This window comes from Pleurodeles waltl, chromosome 2_2 (genome assembly GCF_031143425.1).
Source record: "Pleurodeles waltl isolate 20211129_DDA chromosome 2_2, aPleWal1.hap1.20221129, whole genome shotgun sequence".
Taxonomy (NCBI): Eukaryota; Metazoa; Chordata; class Amphibia; order Caudata; family Salamandridae; genus Pleurodeles; species Pleurodeles waltl.
The window spans coordinates 851140769-851155977 of record NC_090439.1 but is presented as its reverse complement, the minus strand read 5'-3'; the positions used below and the strand labels follow the sequence as shown (position 1 = coordinate 851155977).

The following is a 15209-nucleotide window of genomic DNA, read 5'->3' as shown; positions in this document are numbered from 1 at the left end:
AGGACCTGAAGGACCGGACTTTCACTGGAGAAGTGACCCCCAGGAGTCCCTCTCCCTTGCCCAAGTGGAGGTTTCCCCGAGGAACCCCCCCCTTGCCTGCCTGCAGCGCTGAAGAGATCCCTAGATCTCTCATAGACTAACATTGCAAACCCGACGCTTGTTTCTACACTGCACCCGGCCGCCCCCGCGCTGCTGAGGGTGAAATTTCTGTGTGGGCTTGTGTCCCCCCCGGTGCCCTACAAAACCCCCCTGGTCTGCCCTCCGAAGACGCGGGTACTTACCTGCAAGCAGACCGGAACCGGGGCACCCCCTTCTCTCCATTCTAGCCTATGCGTTTTGGGCACCACTTTGAACTCTGCACCTGACCGGCCCTGAGCTGCTGGTGTGGTGACTTTGGGGTTGCTCTGAACCCCCAACGGTGGGCTACCTTGGACCAAGAACTGAACCCTGTAAGTGTCTTACTTACCTGGTAAAACTAACAAAAACTTACCTCCCCCAGGAACTGTGAAAATTGCACTAAGTGTCCACTTTTAAAGTAGCTATTTGTCAATAACTTGAAAAGTATACATGCAATTGAAATGATTCAAAGTTCCTAATGTACTTACCTGCAATACCTTTCAAACAAGATATTACATGTTAAATTTGAACCTGTGGTTCTTAAAATAAACTAAGAAAATATATTTTTATATAACAAACCCTATTGGCTGAATTTGTCTCTGAGTGTGTGTACCTCATTTATTGTCTATGTGTATGTACAACAAATGCTTAACACTACTCCTTGGATAAGCCTACTGCTCGACCACACTACCACAAAATAGAGCATTAGTATTATCTATTTTTACCACTATTTTACCTCTAAGGGGAACCCTTGGACTCTGTGCATGCTATTCCTTACTTTGAAATAGCACATACAGAGCCAACTTCCTACAACGACAAATTCCAAAATTGTCATTAGAAATTGATTTTTGCAATTTGAAAAGTTTTCTAAATTCTTAAAAGACCTGCTAGGGCCTTGTGTTAGATCCTGTTTAGCATTTCTTTTAGAGTTTAAAAGTTTGTAAAAGTTTGAATTAGATTCTAGAACCAGTTGTAGATTCTTAAAAAGTATTCCAACTTTTAGAAGCAAAATGTCTAGCACAGATGTGACTGTGGTGGAACTCGACACCACACCTTACCTCCATCTTAAGATGAGGGAGCTAAGGTCACTCTGTAAAATAAAGAAAATAACAATGGGCCCCAAACCTACCAAAATACAGCTCCAGGAGCTTTTGGCAGAGTTTGAAAAGGCCAACCCCTCTGAGGGTTGCAACTCAGAGGAAGAGGATAGTGACTTGGAGGAAAATTCCCCCCTACCAGTCCTATCTAGGGAGAACAGGGTCGCTCAAACCCTGACTCCAAAAATAATAGTCAGAGATGCTGGTTCCCTCACAGGAGAGACCAACACCTCTGAAATCACTGAGGATAACTCCAGTGAAGAGGACATCCAGTTAGCCAGGATGGCCAAAAGATTGGCTTTGGAAAGACAGATCCTAGCCATAGAGAGGGAAAGACAAGAGATGGGCCTAGGACCCATCAATGGTGGCAGCAACATAAACAGGGTCAGAGATTCTCCTGACATGTTGAAAATCCCTAAAGGGATTGTAACTAAATATGAAGATGGTGATGACATCACCAAATGGTTCACAGCTTTTGAGAGGGCTTGTGTAACCAGAAAAGTGAACAGATCTCACTGGGGTGCTCTCCTTTGGGAAATGTTCACAGGAAAGTGTAGGGATAGACTCCTCACACTCTCTGGACAAGATGCAGAATCTTATGACCTCATGAAGGGTACCCTGATTGAGGGCTTTGGATTCTCCACTGAGGAGTATAGGATTAGATTCAGGGGGGCTCAAAAATCCTCGAGCCAGACCTGGGTTGACTTTGTAGACTACTCAGTGAAAACACTAGATGGTTGGATTCAAGGCAGTGGTGTAAGTAATTATGATGGGCTGTACAATTTATTTGTGAAAGAACACCTATTGAGTAATTGTTTCAATGATAAACTGCATCAGCATCTGGTAGACCTAGGACCAATTTCTCCCCAAGAATTGGGAAAGAAGGCGGACCATTGGGTCAAGACAAGGGTGTCCAAGACTTCAACAGGGGGTGACCAAAAGAAAGGGGTCACAAAGACTCCCCAGGGGAAGGGTGATGAGACAACCAAAACTAAAAATAGTAAAGAGTCTTCTACAGGCCCCCAAAAACCTGCACAGGAGGGTGGGCCCAGAGCCTCTTTACAAAACAATGGGTACAAGGGTAAAAACTTTGATCCCAAAAAGGCCTGGTGTCATAGCTGTAAACAGCATGGACACCAAACTGGAGACAAGGCCTGTCCCAAGAAAGGTTCCACTCCAAACTCCCATCCAGGTAACACTGGTATGGCTAGTCTCCAAGTGGGATCAACAGTGTGCCCAGAGCAAATCAGGGTCCACACTGAAGCTACTCTAGTTTCTGAGGGTGGGGTGGATTTAGCCACACTAGCTGTCTGGCCGCCTAACATGCAAAAATACAGACAGCAACTCTTAATTAATGGGACTACAATAGAGGGCCTGAGGGATACAGGTGCCAGTGTCACCATGGTGACAGAGAAACTGGTTTCCCCTGGCCAATACCTGACTGGAAAAACCTACACAGTCACCAACGCTGACAATCAGAGAAAAGTACATCCCATGGCAATGGTTACTTTAGAATGGGGAGGGGTCAATGGCCTGAAACAGGTGGTGGTCTCCTCCAATATCCCAGTGGACTGTCTGCTTGGAAATGACCTGGAGTCCTCAGCATGGGCTGAGGTAGAACTAAAAACCCATGCAGCAATGCTGGGTATCCCTGAACTGGTGTGTGTGAAAACAAGAGCACAATGCAAGGCACAGGGTGAACAAGTAGAGCTGGAGTCTGGAAGAATGGCCCAGCCTACCAAGAGGAAAGGAAAGTCAGTTGGGAAACCAACTGCAACACAGCAAAAGAAAGGGAACCTCTCTTCTCAGGAAGAAGTTCTGCCCTCTGAGGGAACTGAGCCTTTGGAGCTTGAACCTTATCAGGTTGAGCTCTTAGGCCCAGGGGGACCCTCAAGGGAGGAGCTGTGTAAGGGACAAGAAACCTGTCCCTCTCTTGAAGGCCTTAGGCAGCAAGCTGCTGAAGAGTCCAAGGGCAAGAAAAATGGAACACATAGGGTCTATTGGGAAGATGGACTCCTGTACACTGAGGCCAGAGACCCCAAACCTGGTGCCACTAGGAGAGTGGTAGTGCCTCAGCTGTTCAGGAAGTTCATCCTAACATTGGCCCATGACATTCCCCTTGCTGGACATTTGGGACAAACCAAGACGTGGGAGAGGCTAGTCAACCACTTCTACTGGCCCAATATGTCCAACATGGTTAAGGAGTTTTGCCTCTCCTGCCCCACCTGTCAAGCCAGTGGTAAGACAGGTGGGCATCCAAAGGCCCCCCTCATTCCACTTCCAGTGGTGGGGGTTCCCTTTGAAAGAGTGGGTGTGGACATAGTTGGTCCACTAGAACCTCCCACAGCCTCAGGAAATATGTATATCCTGGTAGTAGTGGATCATGCTACCAGGTATCCTGAAGCTATTCCCCTTAGGTCGACTACTGCCCCTGCAGTAGCCAAGGCCCTCATTGGTATCTTTACCAGAGTGGGTTTCCCTAAGGAGGTGGTGTCTGACAGAGGTACCAACTTCATGTCAGCATACCTGAAACATATGTGGAATGAGTGTGGAGTGACTTATAAATTCACTACACCTTACCATCCACAAACTAATGGCTTAGTTGAGAGATTCAACAAGACATTAAAGGGCATGATCATGGGGCTCCCAGAAAAACTCAAAAGGAGATGGGATGTCCTCCTGCCATGTCTGCTTTTCGCTTACAGGGAGGTACCACAGAAGGGAGTAGGGTTCTCACCCTTTGAACTTCTGTTTGGTCATCCTGTAAGGGGACCACTTGCCCTTGTTAAAGAAGGTTGGGAGAGACCTCTCCATGAGCCTAAACAGGACATAGTGGACTATGTACTTGGCCTTCGCTCTAGAATGGCAGAGTACATGGAAAAGGCAACCAAAAACCTTGAGGCCAGCCAACAGCTCCAGAAGTTTTGGTATGACCAAAAGGCTGCACTGGTTGAGTTCCAACCAGGGCAGAAAGTCTGGGTTCTGGAGCCTGTGGCTCCCAGGGCACTCCAGGACAAATGGAGTGGCCCTTACCCAGTGCTAGAAAGGAAGAGTCAGGTCACCTACCTGGTGGACCTGGGCACAAGCAGGAGCCCCAAGAGGGTGATCCATGTGAACCGCCTTAAGCTCTTCCATGACAGGGCTGATGTAAATCTGTTAATGGTAACAGATGAGGATCAAGAGGCAGAGAGTGAACCTCTCCCTGATCTTCTGTCATCAGACCCAAAAGATGGCTCAGTAGATGGAGTGATCTACTCAGACACCCTCTCTGGCCAACAGCAAGCTGATTGTAGGAGAGTCCTACAACAGTTTCCTGAACTCTTCTCCTTAACCCCTGGTCAGACACACCTGTGTACCCATGATGTGGACACAAGAGACAGCATGCCTGTCAAAAACAAAATCTTTAGACAGTCTGACCATGTTAAGGAAAGCATCAAGGTGGAAGTCCACAAGATGCTGGAATTGGGAGTAATTGAGCGCTCTGACAGCCCCTGGGCTAGCCCAGTGGTCTTAGTCCCCAAACCTCACACCAAAGATGGAAAGAAAGAGATGAGGTTTTGTGTGGACTACAGAGGGCTCAATTCTGTCACCAAGACAGATGCTCATCCAATCCCTAGAGCTGATGAGCTCATAGATAAATTAGGTGCTGTCAAATTCTTAAGTACCTTTGACTTGACAGCAGGGTACTGGCAAATAAAAATGGCACCTGGAGCAAAAGAGAAAACAGCATTCTCCACACCTGATGGGCATTATCAGTTTACTGTTATGCCCTTTGGTTTAAAGAATGCCCCTGCCACCTTCCAAAGGTTGGTGAATCAAGTCCTTGCTGGCTTGGAGTCCTTTAGCACAGCTTATCTTGATGATATTGCTGTCTTTAGCTCCACCTGGCAGGATCACCTGGTCCACCTGAAGAAGGTTTTGAAGGCTCTGCAATCTGCAGGCCTCTCTATCAAGGCATCCAAATGCCAGATAGGGCAGGGAACTGTGGTTTACTTGGGACACCTTGTAGGTGGAGGCCAAGTTCAGCCACGCCAACCCAAGATCCAGACTATTCTGGACTGGGTAGCTCCAAAAACCCAGACTCAAGTCAGGGCATTCCTTGGCTTGACTGGGTACTACAGGAGGTTTGTGAAGGGATATGGATCCATTGTGACAGCCCTCACTGAACTCACCTCCAAGAAAATGCCCAAGAAAGTGAACTGGACTGTGGAATGCCAACAGGCCTTTGACACCCTGAAACAAGCAATGTGCTCAGCACCAGTTCTAAAAGCTCCAGATTATTCTAAGCAGTTCATTGTGCAGACAGATGCCTCTGAACATGGGATAGGGGCAGTTTTGTCCCAAACAAATGATGATGGCCTTGACCAGCCTGTTGCTTTCATTAGCAGGAGGTTACTCCCCAGGGAGCAGCGTTGGAGTGCCATTGAGAGGGAGGCCTTTGCTGTGGTTTGGTCCCTGAAGAAGCTGAGACCATACCTCTTTGGGACTCACTTCCTAGTTCAAACTGACCACAGACCTCTCAAATGGCTGATGCAAATGAAAGGTGAAAATCCTAAACTGTTGAGGTGGTCCATCTCCCTACAGGGAATGGACTTTATAGTGGAACACAGACCTGGGACTGCCCATGCCAATGCAGATGGCCTTTCCAGGTTCTTCCACTTAGAAAATGAAGACTCTCTTGGGAAAGGTTAGTCTCATCCTCTTTCGTTTGGGGGGGGTGGTTGTGTAAGGAAATGCCTCCTTGGCATGGTTGCCCCCTGACTTTTTGCCTTTGCTGATGCTATGTTTACAATTGAAAGTGTGCTGAGGCCTGCTAACCAGGCCCCAGCACCAGTGTTCTTTCCCTAACCTGTACTTTTGTATCCACAATTGGCAGACCCTGGCATCCAGATAAGTCCCTTGTAACTGGTACTTCTGGTACCAAGGGCCCTGATGCCAAGGAAGGTCTCTAAGGGCTGCAGCATGTCTTATGCCACTCTGGAGACCTCTCACTCAGCACAGACACACTGCTTGCCAGCTTGTGTGTGCTAGTGAGGACAAAACAAGTAAGTCGACATGGCACTCCCCTCAGGGTGCCATGCCAGCCTCTCACTGCCTATGCAGTATAGGTAAGACACCCCTCTAGCAGGCCTTACAGCCCTAAGGCAGGGTGCACTATACCATAGGTGAGGGTACCAGTGCATGAGCATGGTACCCCTACAGTGTCGAAACAAAACCTTAGACATTGTAAGTGCAGGGTAGCCATAAGAGTATATGGTCTGGGAGTCTGTCAAACACGAACTCCACAGCACCATAATGGCTACACTGAAAACTGGGAAGTTTGGTATCAAACTTCTCAGCACAATAAATGCACACTGATGCCAGTGTACATTTTATTGCAAAATACACCCCAGAGGGCACCTTAGAGGTGCCCCCTGAAACTTAACCGACTGTCTGTGTAGGCTGACTAGTTCCAGCAGCCTGCCACACCAGAGACATGTTGCTGGCCCCATGGGGAGAGTGCCTTTGTCACTCTGAGGCCAGTAACAAAGCCTGCACTGGGTGGAGATGCTAACACCTCCCCCAGGCAGGAGCTGTGACACCTGGCGGTGAGCCTCAAAGGCTCACCCCTTTGTCACAGCCCAGCAGGGCACTCCAGCTTAGTGGAGTTGCCCGCCCCCTCCGGCCACGGCCCCCACTTTTGGCGGCAAGGCTGGAGGGAACAAAGAAAGCAACAAAGAGGAGTCACTGGCCAGTCAGGACAGCCCCTAAGGTGTCCTGAGCTGAGGTGACTCTGACTTTTAGAAATCCTCCATCTTGCAGATGGAGGATTCCCCCAATAGGGTTAGGATTGTGACCCCCTCCCCTTGGGAGGAGGCACAAAGAGGGTGTACCCACCCTCAGGGCTAGTAGCCATTGGCTACTAACCCCCCAGACCTAAAACACGCCCTTAAATTTAGTATTTAAGGGCTACCCTGAACCCTAGAAAATTAGATTCCTGCAACTACAAGAAGAAGGACTGCCTAGCTGAAAACCCCTGCAGAGGAAGACCAGAAGACGACAACTGCCTTGGCTCCAGAAACTCACCGGCCTGTCTCCTGCCTTCCAAAGACCCTGCTCCAGCGACGCCTTCCAAAGGGACCAGCGACCTCGACATCCTCTGAGGACTGCCCCTGCTTCGAAAAGACAAGAAACTCCCGAGGACAGCGGACCTGCTCCAAGAAAGGCTGCAACTTTGTTTCCAGCAGCCTTGAAAGAACCCTGCAAGCTCCCCGCAAGAAGCGTGAGACTTGCAACACTGCACCCGGCGACCCCGACTCGGCTGGTGGAGATCCAACACCTCAGGAGGGACCCCAGGACTACTCTGATACTGTGAGTACAAAAACCTGTCCCCCCTGAGCCCCCACAGCGCCGCCTGCAGAGGGAATCCCGAGGCTTCCCCTGACCGCGACTCCTTGAATCCAAAACCCGACGCCTGGGAGAGACCCTGCACCCGCAGCCCCCAGGACCTGAAGGACCGGACTTTCACTGGAGAAGTGACCCCCAGGAGTCCCTCTCCCTTGCCCAAGTGGAGGTTTCCCCGAGGAACCCCCCCCCTGCCTGCCTGCAGCGCTGAAGAGATCCCTAGATCTCCCGTAGACTAACACTACAAACCCGACGCTTGTTTCTACACTGCACCCGGCCGCCCCCGCGCTGCTGAGGGTGAAATTCCTGTGTGGGCTTGTGTCCCCCCCGGTGCCCTACAAAACCCCCCTGGTCTGCCCTCCGAAGACGCGGGTACTTACCTGCTGGCAGACTGGAACCGGGGCACCCCCTTCTCCATTGAAGCCTATGCGTTTTGGGCACCACTTTGAACTCTGCACCTGACCGGCCCTGAGCTGCTGGTGTGGTGACTTTGGGGTTGCTCTGAACCCCCAACGGTGGGCTACCTTGGACCAAGAACTGGACCCTGTAAGTGTCTTACTTACCTGGTTAACCTAACAAATACTTACCTCCCCTAGGAACTGTGAAAATTGCACTAAGTGTCCACTTTTAAAACAGCTATTTGTCAATAACTTGAAAAGTATACATGCAATTTTTATGATTTAAAGTTCCTAAAGTACTTACCTGCAATACCTTTCGAATGAGATATTACATGTAGAATTTGAACCTGTGGTTCTTAAAATAAACTAAGAAAAGATATTTTTCTATACAAAAACCTATTGGCTGGATTTGTCTCTGAGTGTGTGTGTACCTCATTTATTGTCTATGTGTATGTACAACAAATGCTTAACACTACTCCTTGGATAAGCCTACTGCTCGACCACACTACCACAAAATAGAGCATTAGTATTATCTCTTTTTACCACTATTTTACCTCTAAGGGGAACCCTTGGACTCTGTGCATGCTATTCCTTACTTTGAAATAGCACATACAGAGCCAACTTCCTACATAAATCTATTTTGTTTTAGTGTGAAATGCATTAGAACATTTACTGTGTAAAGTAATACGAAGATTTGTTTGCTTACATGCAAGTCATGAAAGATTTAGATATAAGAAGTGGAAATGAAAACTGATTGAATATGCATCAAAAGGAATTGTATGAATTTGAGTTTTATTTACAAAGATCTAAGGCAGAGGAGCAACCACACAAGTGCTTTGTGGAAGAGGTTGACTAACTCATGTTTGGACTGTTAGAAACTCCGATAACAATCATTTGAGCAACTATTATTAATCATTTTACATTAAACCTAATTATATCAAAAGATTTTAGTGCAGAAATGATTTGTTTAACCATGATAGATCACATTTCAAGTCTATGACTCTGGGCTAAGTTGCACCAACTGTATTGTTTTATCTGGCCATTCAGTAGATGGTTGATATTCTTGAAATGTGCTGAGCCTGAATTCCATAGGTGTGAAACATTATCAGATAGGCAAAAGTAAATAAAGCTAAACAGACTTCCCGTCATCTTCAAAAAAGGAGATCGAGGCATTGGCACTGAAAGCCCTTACACTGGTTCAGGCAGAGAAATATATTTCTTTTCACACTTGAAATTGGAAATCTTTACTATATATTGAATGATTTGTTTTGCAAAGTCTTCTTTCCAGGATGGAAAAGGTCAGTGTTGCCATCTTTATTCCCACTACCCTTCAGCCCTGAAAAGCCAAAGTTCCACTCCAAAGAGTACTTATGTACTAGTGTTTGGTATATTCCGGTTTGTATTAAATCCTCAAATTTGAAACATTTGGCACCGTTAAGTCAGTCCTAAGGATTACATATGGTAGCATCTTATGTCCCCAGCTCCAAAATATAAGGTTTCTGAAACAATAGGAAGCACTTGGAGTGGTCTTTCTTTTTGAGACCTTTATCTGTGTTGATATTATGATGCATATGGACCGATATACAGTTTGGGTAAGCAATCTCATAACTAACCCAAGGAAAGAGTGCATGTTTCTCTCACTAATGGGTTGCTGTAGATTAGTCTGCCTTCCTGAAAGGGGGAGGTTTCTCTATAGCACAAAAAGGGTGTTTACACTATAGCACAGCAATTATCTACTATTTAAACATGTTAATGAAGTATTAATTGTAATAGGTACCTTTAATGTATTCTCTCCTGATTTCTTGGTCAGTGTTGGATATGTATCATTCTAAATGGTAATGTTTGTTTTTGGTACTGCTACAATTACATCTGTTTCTCTCTCTGTGCAGATACCTTCACAGTCAGCACTTCCAGGAGTCTGTAACATTGCTTCTGTCAATCCCAGTAGTGAACACACACCCTGGTGTATTACAGGCGACAAGAGATATACTGAAATTCCTTGCCCAGTCCCAGAAAGGACTCCTCTTCCTGCTAGCAGAGCATGAGGGCACAAACCTTCTGGCACGGGCACTCTGCCAGGCTTCAGACCCTGATCAGGAGGAGATTCTGCAGGCTGATGCTGTCAATGAGGACTCGTTTGCCTTGTGGCTCTTGCATGCAACACAGACATTGCAGTACACTTCTGAGCTGTTCCAGTATTTTCAGGAAGGTGCAGCAAGCGAAGAAACCGATCATGCTGATCTCTTGGGTATCCTTCACAGCCTGTACCTCATAAGTTTCAACCCTATTGGAAGATCAGCTGTTGCCCATGTGTTCAGTCTTGACAAGAACCTCCAAAGTCTGATCACTCTAATGGAGTTTTATTCCAAAGATGCTTTAGGGTAGGAATTCCTCTTTGTTGCTTGTTGAAAATGTATTTGTGGTCACTGAGATACAATAGATGTCAGACAACATCTTTTCACTCTTTCCTCCCTGTCCTTGATTTGTCCTCATTTGCCAGTAACTTCTTCAAAAGAAGCTTGTTGAAACTTATTCTGTTCGGTCATGCATATGCTTACATTAGAACTGTGATGTTAAAGAACTTTGGTTCCCTTATCATACATCATTTAGCAGTTGTCTAATTTAGGCATTGGAATAAAACTGGCAAATCAAAAATGCATCTCTCCTCAGTCAAGGAGAATGCACTGTATTTATCTCAGAGATATTTTCCCCTCTGTCCGCATTGCATCTTATTTGTACAGTAACATTATTAACAAAATCAACCTGGATCACCTGCACCCTGAAGCAGGCTTTCTGTGTGTTTTTTTGAGTGAGTTTAAATCTTAGCAAAATGAAAGAAAGTTGTTTACTTGATCTGGAAGTGGCCACATCAACAAAATTACTTTTGCCCTTGTTTTTTATTTTTATTAGTCAACTCTGTCATTGTACGTTCTCCACACTGTCTCACACACACAAGAGTACATAGAAGAGAGAAGTAATTTAAGCCCATGTTTCATATAGTGCATTACATTTTTGCTATCTTTGAACTAGCAGATGTCATGCTAGTAATAGAAACTGTGTACAGGCTTTATTTTCACCTGTAGCCAGTTCTTCTGAAGTATATTCAAGAACATGTGTATAAAGTAGTTAGAGGTGTAACTTCCGTAGACTTGCTATGTAATCATCACCTTTATTATTGAAAGAAAATTGATTTGTCACTTCTGAATCTAGACTTGTGAGATGATCTTCTTTTTACAGGGACACAAAGTCGAAGAAGTCAGTGGCCTATAACTATGCCTGCATGCTTGTGTTGCTGGTTGTTCAGTCCTCAAGTGATGTCCAGATGTTGGAACATCACTCTGCTCCTCTGCTGAAGCTTTGTAAAGCAGATGAAAATAACACCAAACTACAAGGTATGTTAAGTGAACTACACCACTGTTTTACTGGGTTTATACCTTTATATCAGTGATTCTTGCAGTGTTCAGTTAAATACTTGGCGATTATGCCTTCACATAATTTTATGTCTCTATGGGCGGGGATAGAATCTCTTGTAAGATACAGTGCATATCAGTGTTTATTTTTGCAAGTCTTGCCTGTCTGATGTCTTGGTTCATACAACTTGATCTCTCTCAGTTCATGTTCACAGCAGCACAAGACAGGCTCCTTTAAGTAGTATAATCCCATCTGCCACCTATACTACCTTGACAAAACTGAGGCATGAGGACAGAAGCATTTGATTCATGTGAAATGCATCCTCCTCTTTAGGTTTACTTAATTTGAATAGTCTACAGTAAGATGATTCCAAACTTCATCTGTATTGTGGATTCTTGACATCAAATACAGTATTACAATTAAAACCAGGATATCAGGGGATACAAATGTACAGATTTATTTCAGTTTGTGGATCCTCTGTATTTATTTATGTTTTTGGCAGTTGTCTTTATAGTTTATATAGGTTTATTATTTTTATCCTCTTTAATTGTTTTTATCCCATGGCAAGCACAGTTTTTCTACAAACACTCTCTAGTTCTCCAGCCTCTAATAGATTTATTTTTTTCCTACTTTTAATCTGTGGGGGGTTTCGTCTGATACATTTTTGACCTTTGTATAACAAGCTACATGAGATACACTGTTTCTGGGCTGATCTCTTTCATTGTGAAGAGGCAAAACTAGCCAACCAATAGCCAACAAAATCAGATCTAGTATCACCCATTCATTGATGTAGTCCACACTATCACCTATACACTTATTTCCCACACACACCTTTCCAACATTCTGAACTACCTCAAATCCACCTCCAAGAAATATGATGTGCTTCTTTCCTCCATCATCAAGTTGCTGCAAGGAGAAGCCATATAATCCCTTCACCACAATGGCAGTGCCACACTAACCCACTGCAACATCCTGTACAGCCTAAGGACCGAATAGATGCCTGCCCTGCTGAAAAACCTACACTAGATCCAGTCAACTTTGCTGATTTCTTTCATATTACCCACTTGCCATATTTTTGCAAGAATCATTTAGAAGGCAGGAACACATCAAGAATAACCTACTTTAAAACTATCAAAAGGGTGTCAGACCACGCTACTGTATTTAAATAGCCACCAACTGAATTTGTCAACTATCCCCTTCTTCCTCAATGACATAAATGACCCTTGCCTCTTTGTACTCATTGACCTCTTCACAGCTTTTAATACTATTGGCTATCTAGTGTTGATCCACACCCTGAATCTTGCATTTGGCTTCATTGGCACAATCCTACAGTGGTTCACATCCTTCCTCACCACCTGGCAGTAACTTGTTCAGTTAGGAACTATCACCTTCTTGACCCTCTCTATCACCTGCAGAATACCACAGGGCTTCATACTGTCACTTATCAGTTTCAACCTTGACAAGGAACCCTTAGGAGCCATCCTTGCAGAGAGCAACATCTAGATCCAGCAGTATGCTGATAATACCCAACTATGGGCCAGATGTAGCAAAGGGTTTTTCCCATTCTGTGTCAATGGGAAAATGTGTTCGTACATATGGCCCTTTATCTCACAACCTCCTCAAATAACAACATGCAGAGACTCAAAGCGTGCCTCAGACTCCTCCAAATCTAGAAGTCAACCAACTACCTAATGCTAAACAACACAAAGACCGTATTCCTCTTGTTTACCAATAGCACTAAGTCTGTGATTCCGTCATGGCAGATTTCTTTGCATCTTTTTTTCCGGCACTTTTAATGCCTGCTCACAGCAGGCGTTAAAAGGAGGCGTCTGTTGGTTACAATGGGCCTCTGGGTGCTTTTCAGGATTAGCATCAACAATTGTTACGCTAATCCTGCATAGCGCCGGACTAGCGCCAAAAATTCTGACACTAGTCCCTTAACAACCGCCATGTTGCACCGTATTTTAAATACAGCGCACACATGGTGGCGAGGGGAGCGCTAAGGGGTGTAAAAAAGGTGGTGCAGCACTTTGTGCAGGACCACTTTTTTCAAATATGCCCCATAGGGACTTATTTAAGATCCCCTAGTGCCATTTTAATGCCACATTAGTGTAATTTTTTTAAAGTTAATGTGACATTAGACGTCCCAAAACGCTGCGCCATATTTACAAAGTGGCGCAGTTGTGCCACTTTGTAAACTTTTGCGCTACATTATGCCTGCGCCAGGCATAATGTATGCAAAGTGGCCATCCCCCTATTAGGTGGGACACAAAAAATGGCACAATGAAATCTGACAGATTTCTTTGCGTCATTTTTTTCCGGCACTTTTAACACCTGCTCAGAGCAGGCATTAATAGGAAGCTTCCATTGGTTACAATGGGCCACTGGGTTCTTTGCAGGATTAGCGTCAACTTTTTTAATGCTAATCTTGCAAAGCGCCGGACTAGCATATAAAATTCTGAAGCTAATCCCCTAACTACTGCCATGGTGTGCCGTATTTTAAATATGACGCACATGTGGTGGTGTTCGGGGCGCCCTAAGGGGAACAAGAAAAGTGGCGGAGCAGTGTGTGCAGCACCACTTTTTTCAAATATGCCCCATAGGGCAGTGCTTAATTTGTAAATAAAAAGGTGCCGGTGCCCAAAGCCCTCCTCTTAAACACGTGGCTGCTGAAATGAAATGTGTGAACATGTAATACAGAAGTAGCATAATCCTGAAGCCATCTCTGGCCTCTTCAGTCCAGTTACAGGCACTCCCTGCCCCTTCAGCTCACTCTCGCGGATTTCTGCTTTTCCCCCATAATGACTCTTTTTTTTGTTTTTCTCTTCCTCCATCTTTCCTATATGTGGCATTTTCTCGCAGTAAATGCTTGAGGCAGAAATATCAGCACAGGCCCTCAAAATTAAGTGCTGGTGCTCCTCACGGAAAACAACATGCACAAATTAAGCACTGCCATAGGGACATATATAAGAGCCCCTAGTGCCATTCTAACGCCACATTATTGTCACTTTTTTACACTAATGTGGCATTAGAAGGCCAAAAACGATGTGTCATATTTACAAAGAGGTGCAATGCATGCATTGCGCCACTTTGTAGCCCTTTACGCTATATTATGCCTGCGTCAGGCATAATGTATGCAAAGGGGGCATCCCCCCATTAGGGGGGCAAAAAGAATTACAGATTTCTTTGCATAATTTGTTTCCTGCACTTTTAACGCCTGCTCAGAGCAGGCATTAAAAGGAGGCTTCCATTGGTTACAGTGGGCCTCTGGGTGCTTTGCAAGATTAACTTCAAACATTTTTACGCTAATCCTACAAGGCGGCGTACTAGCGTAAAATATTCTGGCGCTACTCTCTTAACTACCACCATGGTAAGCCGTATTTTAAATATGACGCACACATGGTGGCATTAGGGGGGCATTAAGGGGTGCAAGAAAAGTGGCGCTGCACTGCAGCCAGCGCCACTTTTCTTAAATATGCCCTATAGTTCTGTTTTTTACAGCAGGCATATTAACCCTCTATTCTACTTAATGTTGAGTCAAAGCTGCCACTAAGCAAAACTCCCATCTCTCTCTCTAGCAGGAACATTAATCACAAGAGGTATCTTGACATTTTAATTGTTTTTTGAAGGCTAAACGCACAAGGAACTTTTCAGCAGGTGCTTTTAAATCGCAAGTTTCGTAAGTAATTGCTAAACACAGCTCCCCCATGAGGTCAGCGCCTGGTGCAGTCGCACCGCCCAAAAGCCGGCCCTGCTGCCAATTCCCTCAAATTCAGTCTTGATTCATACTTCTCACTCCAAA

The 15209-nt window shown here is 45.3% G+C and overlaps 1 protein-coding gene across 2 annotated transcripts in view; it reads left to right on the top strand.

The window, feature by feature from the left end:
* Positions 1-15209, top strand: part of VIRMA (vir like m6A methyltransferase associated) — a 627318-nt gene that overhangs the window by 185380 nt on the left and 426729 nt on the right. For both annotated transcript variants that reach the window (XM_069220484.1, XM_069220485.1), the window contains exons 10-11: positions 9886-10377; positions 11234-11388. In XM_069220484.1, coding sequence (XP_069076585.1) covers positions 9886-10377; positions 11234-11388 — 647 coding nt within the window. The remainder of the gene's footprint in view (positions 1-9885; positions 10378-11233; positions 11389-15209) is intronic.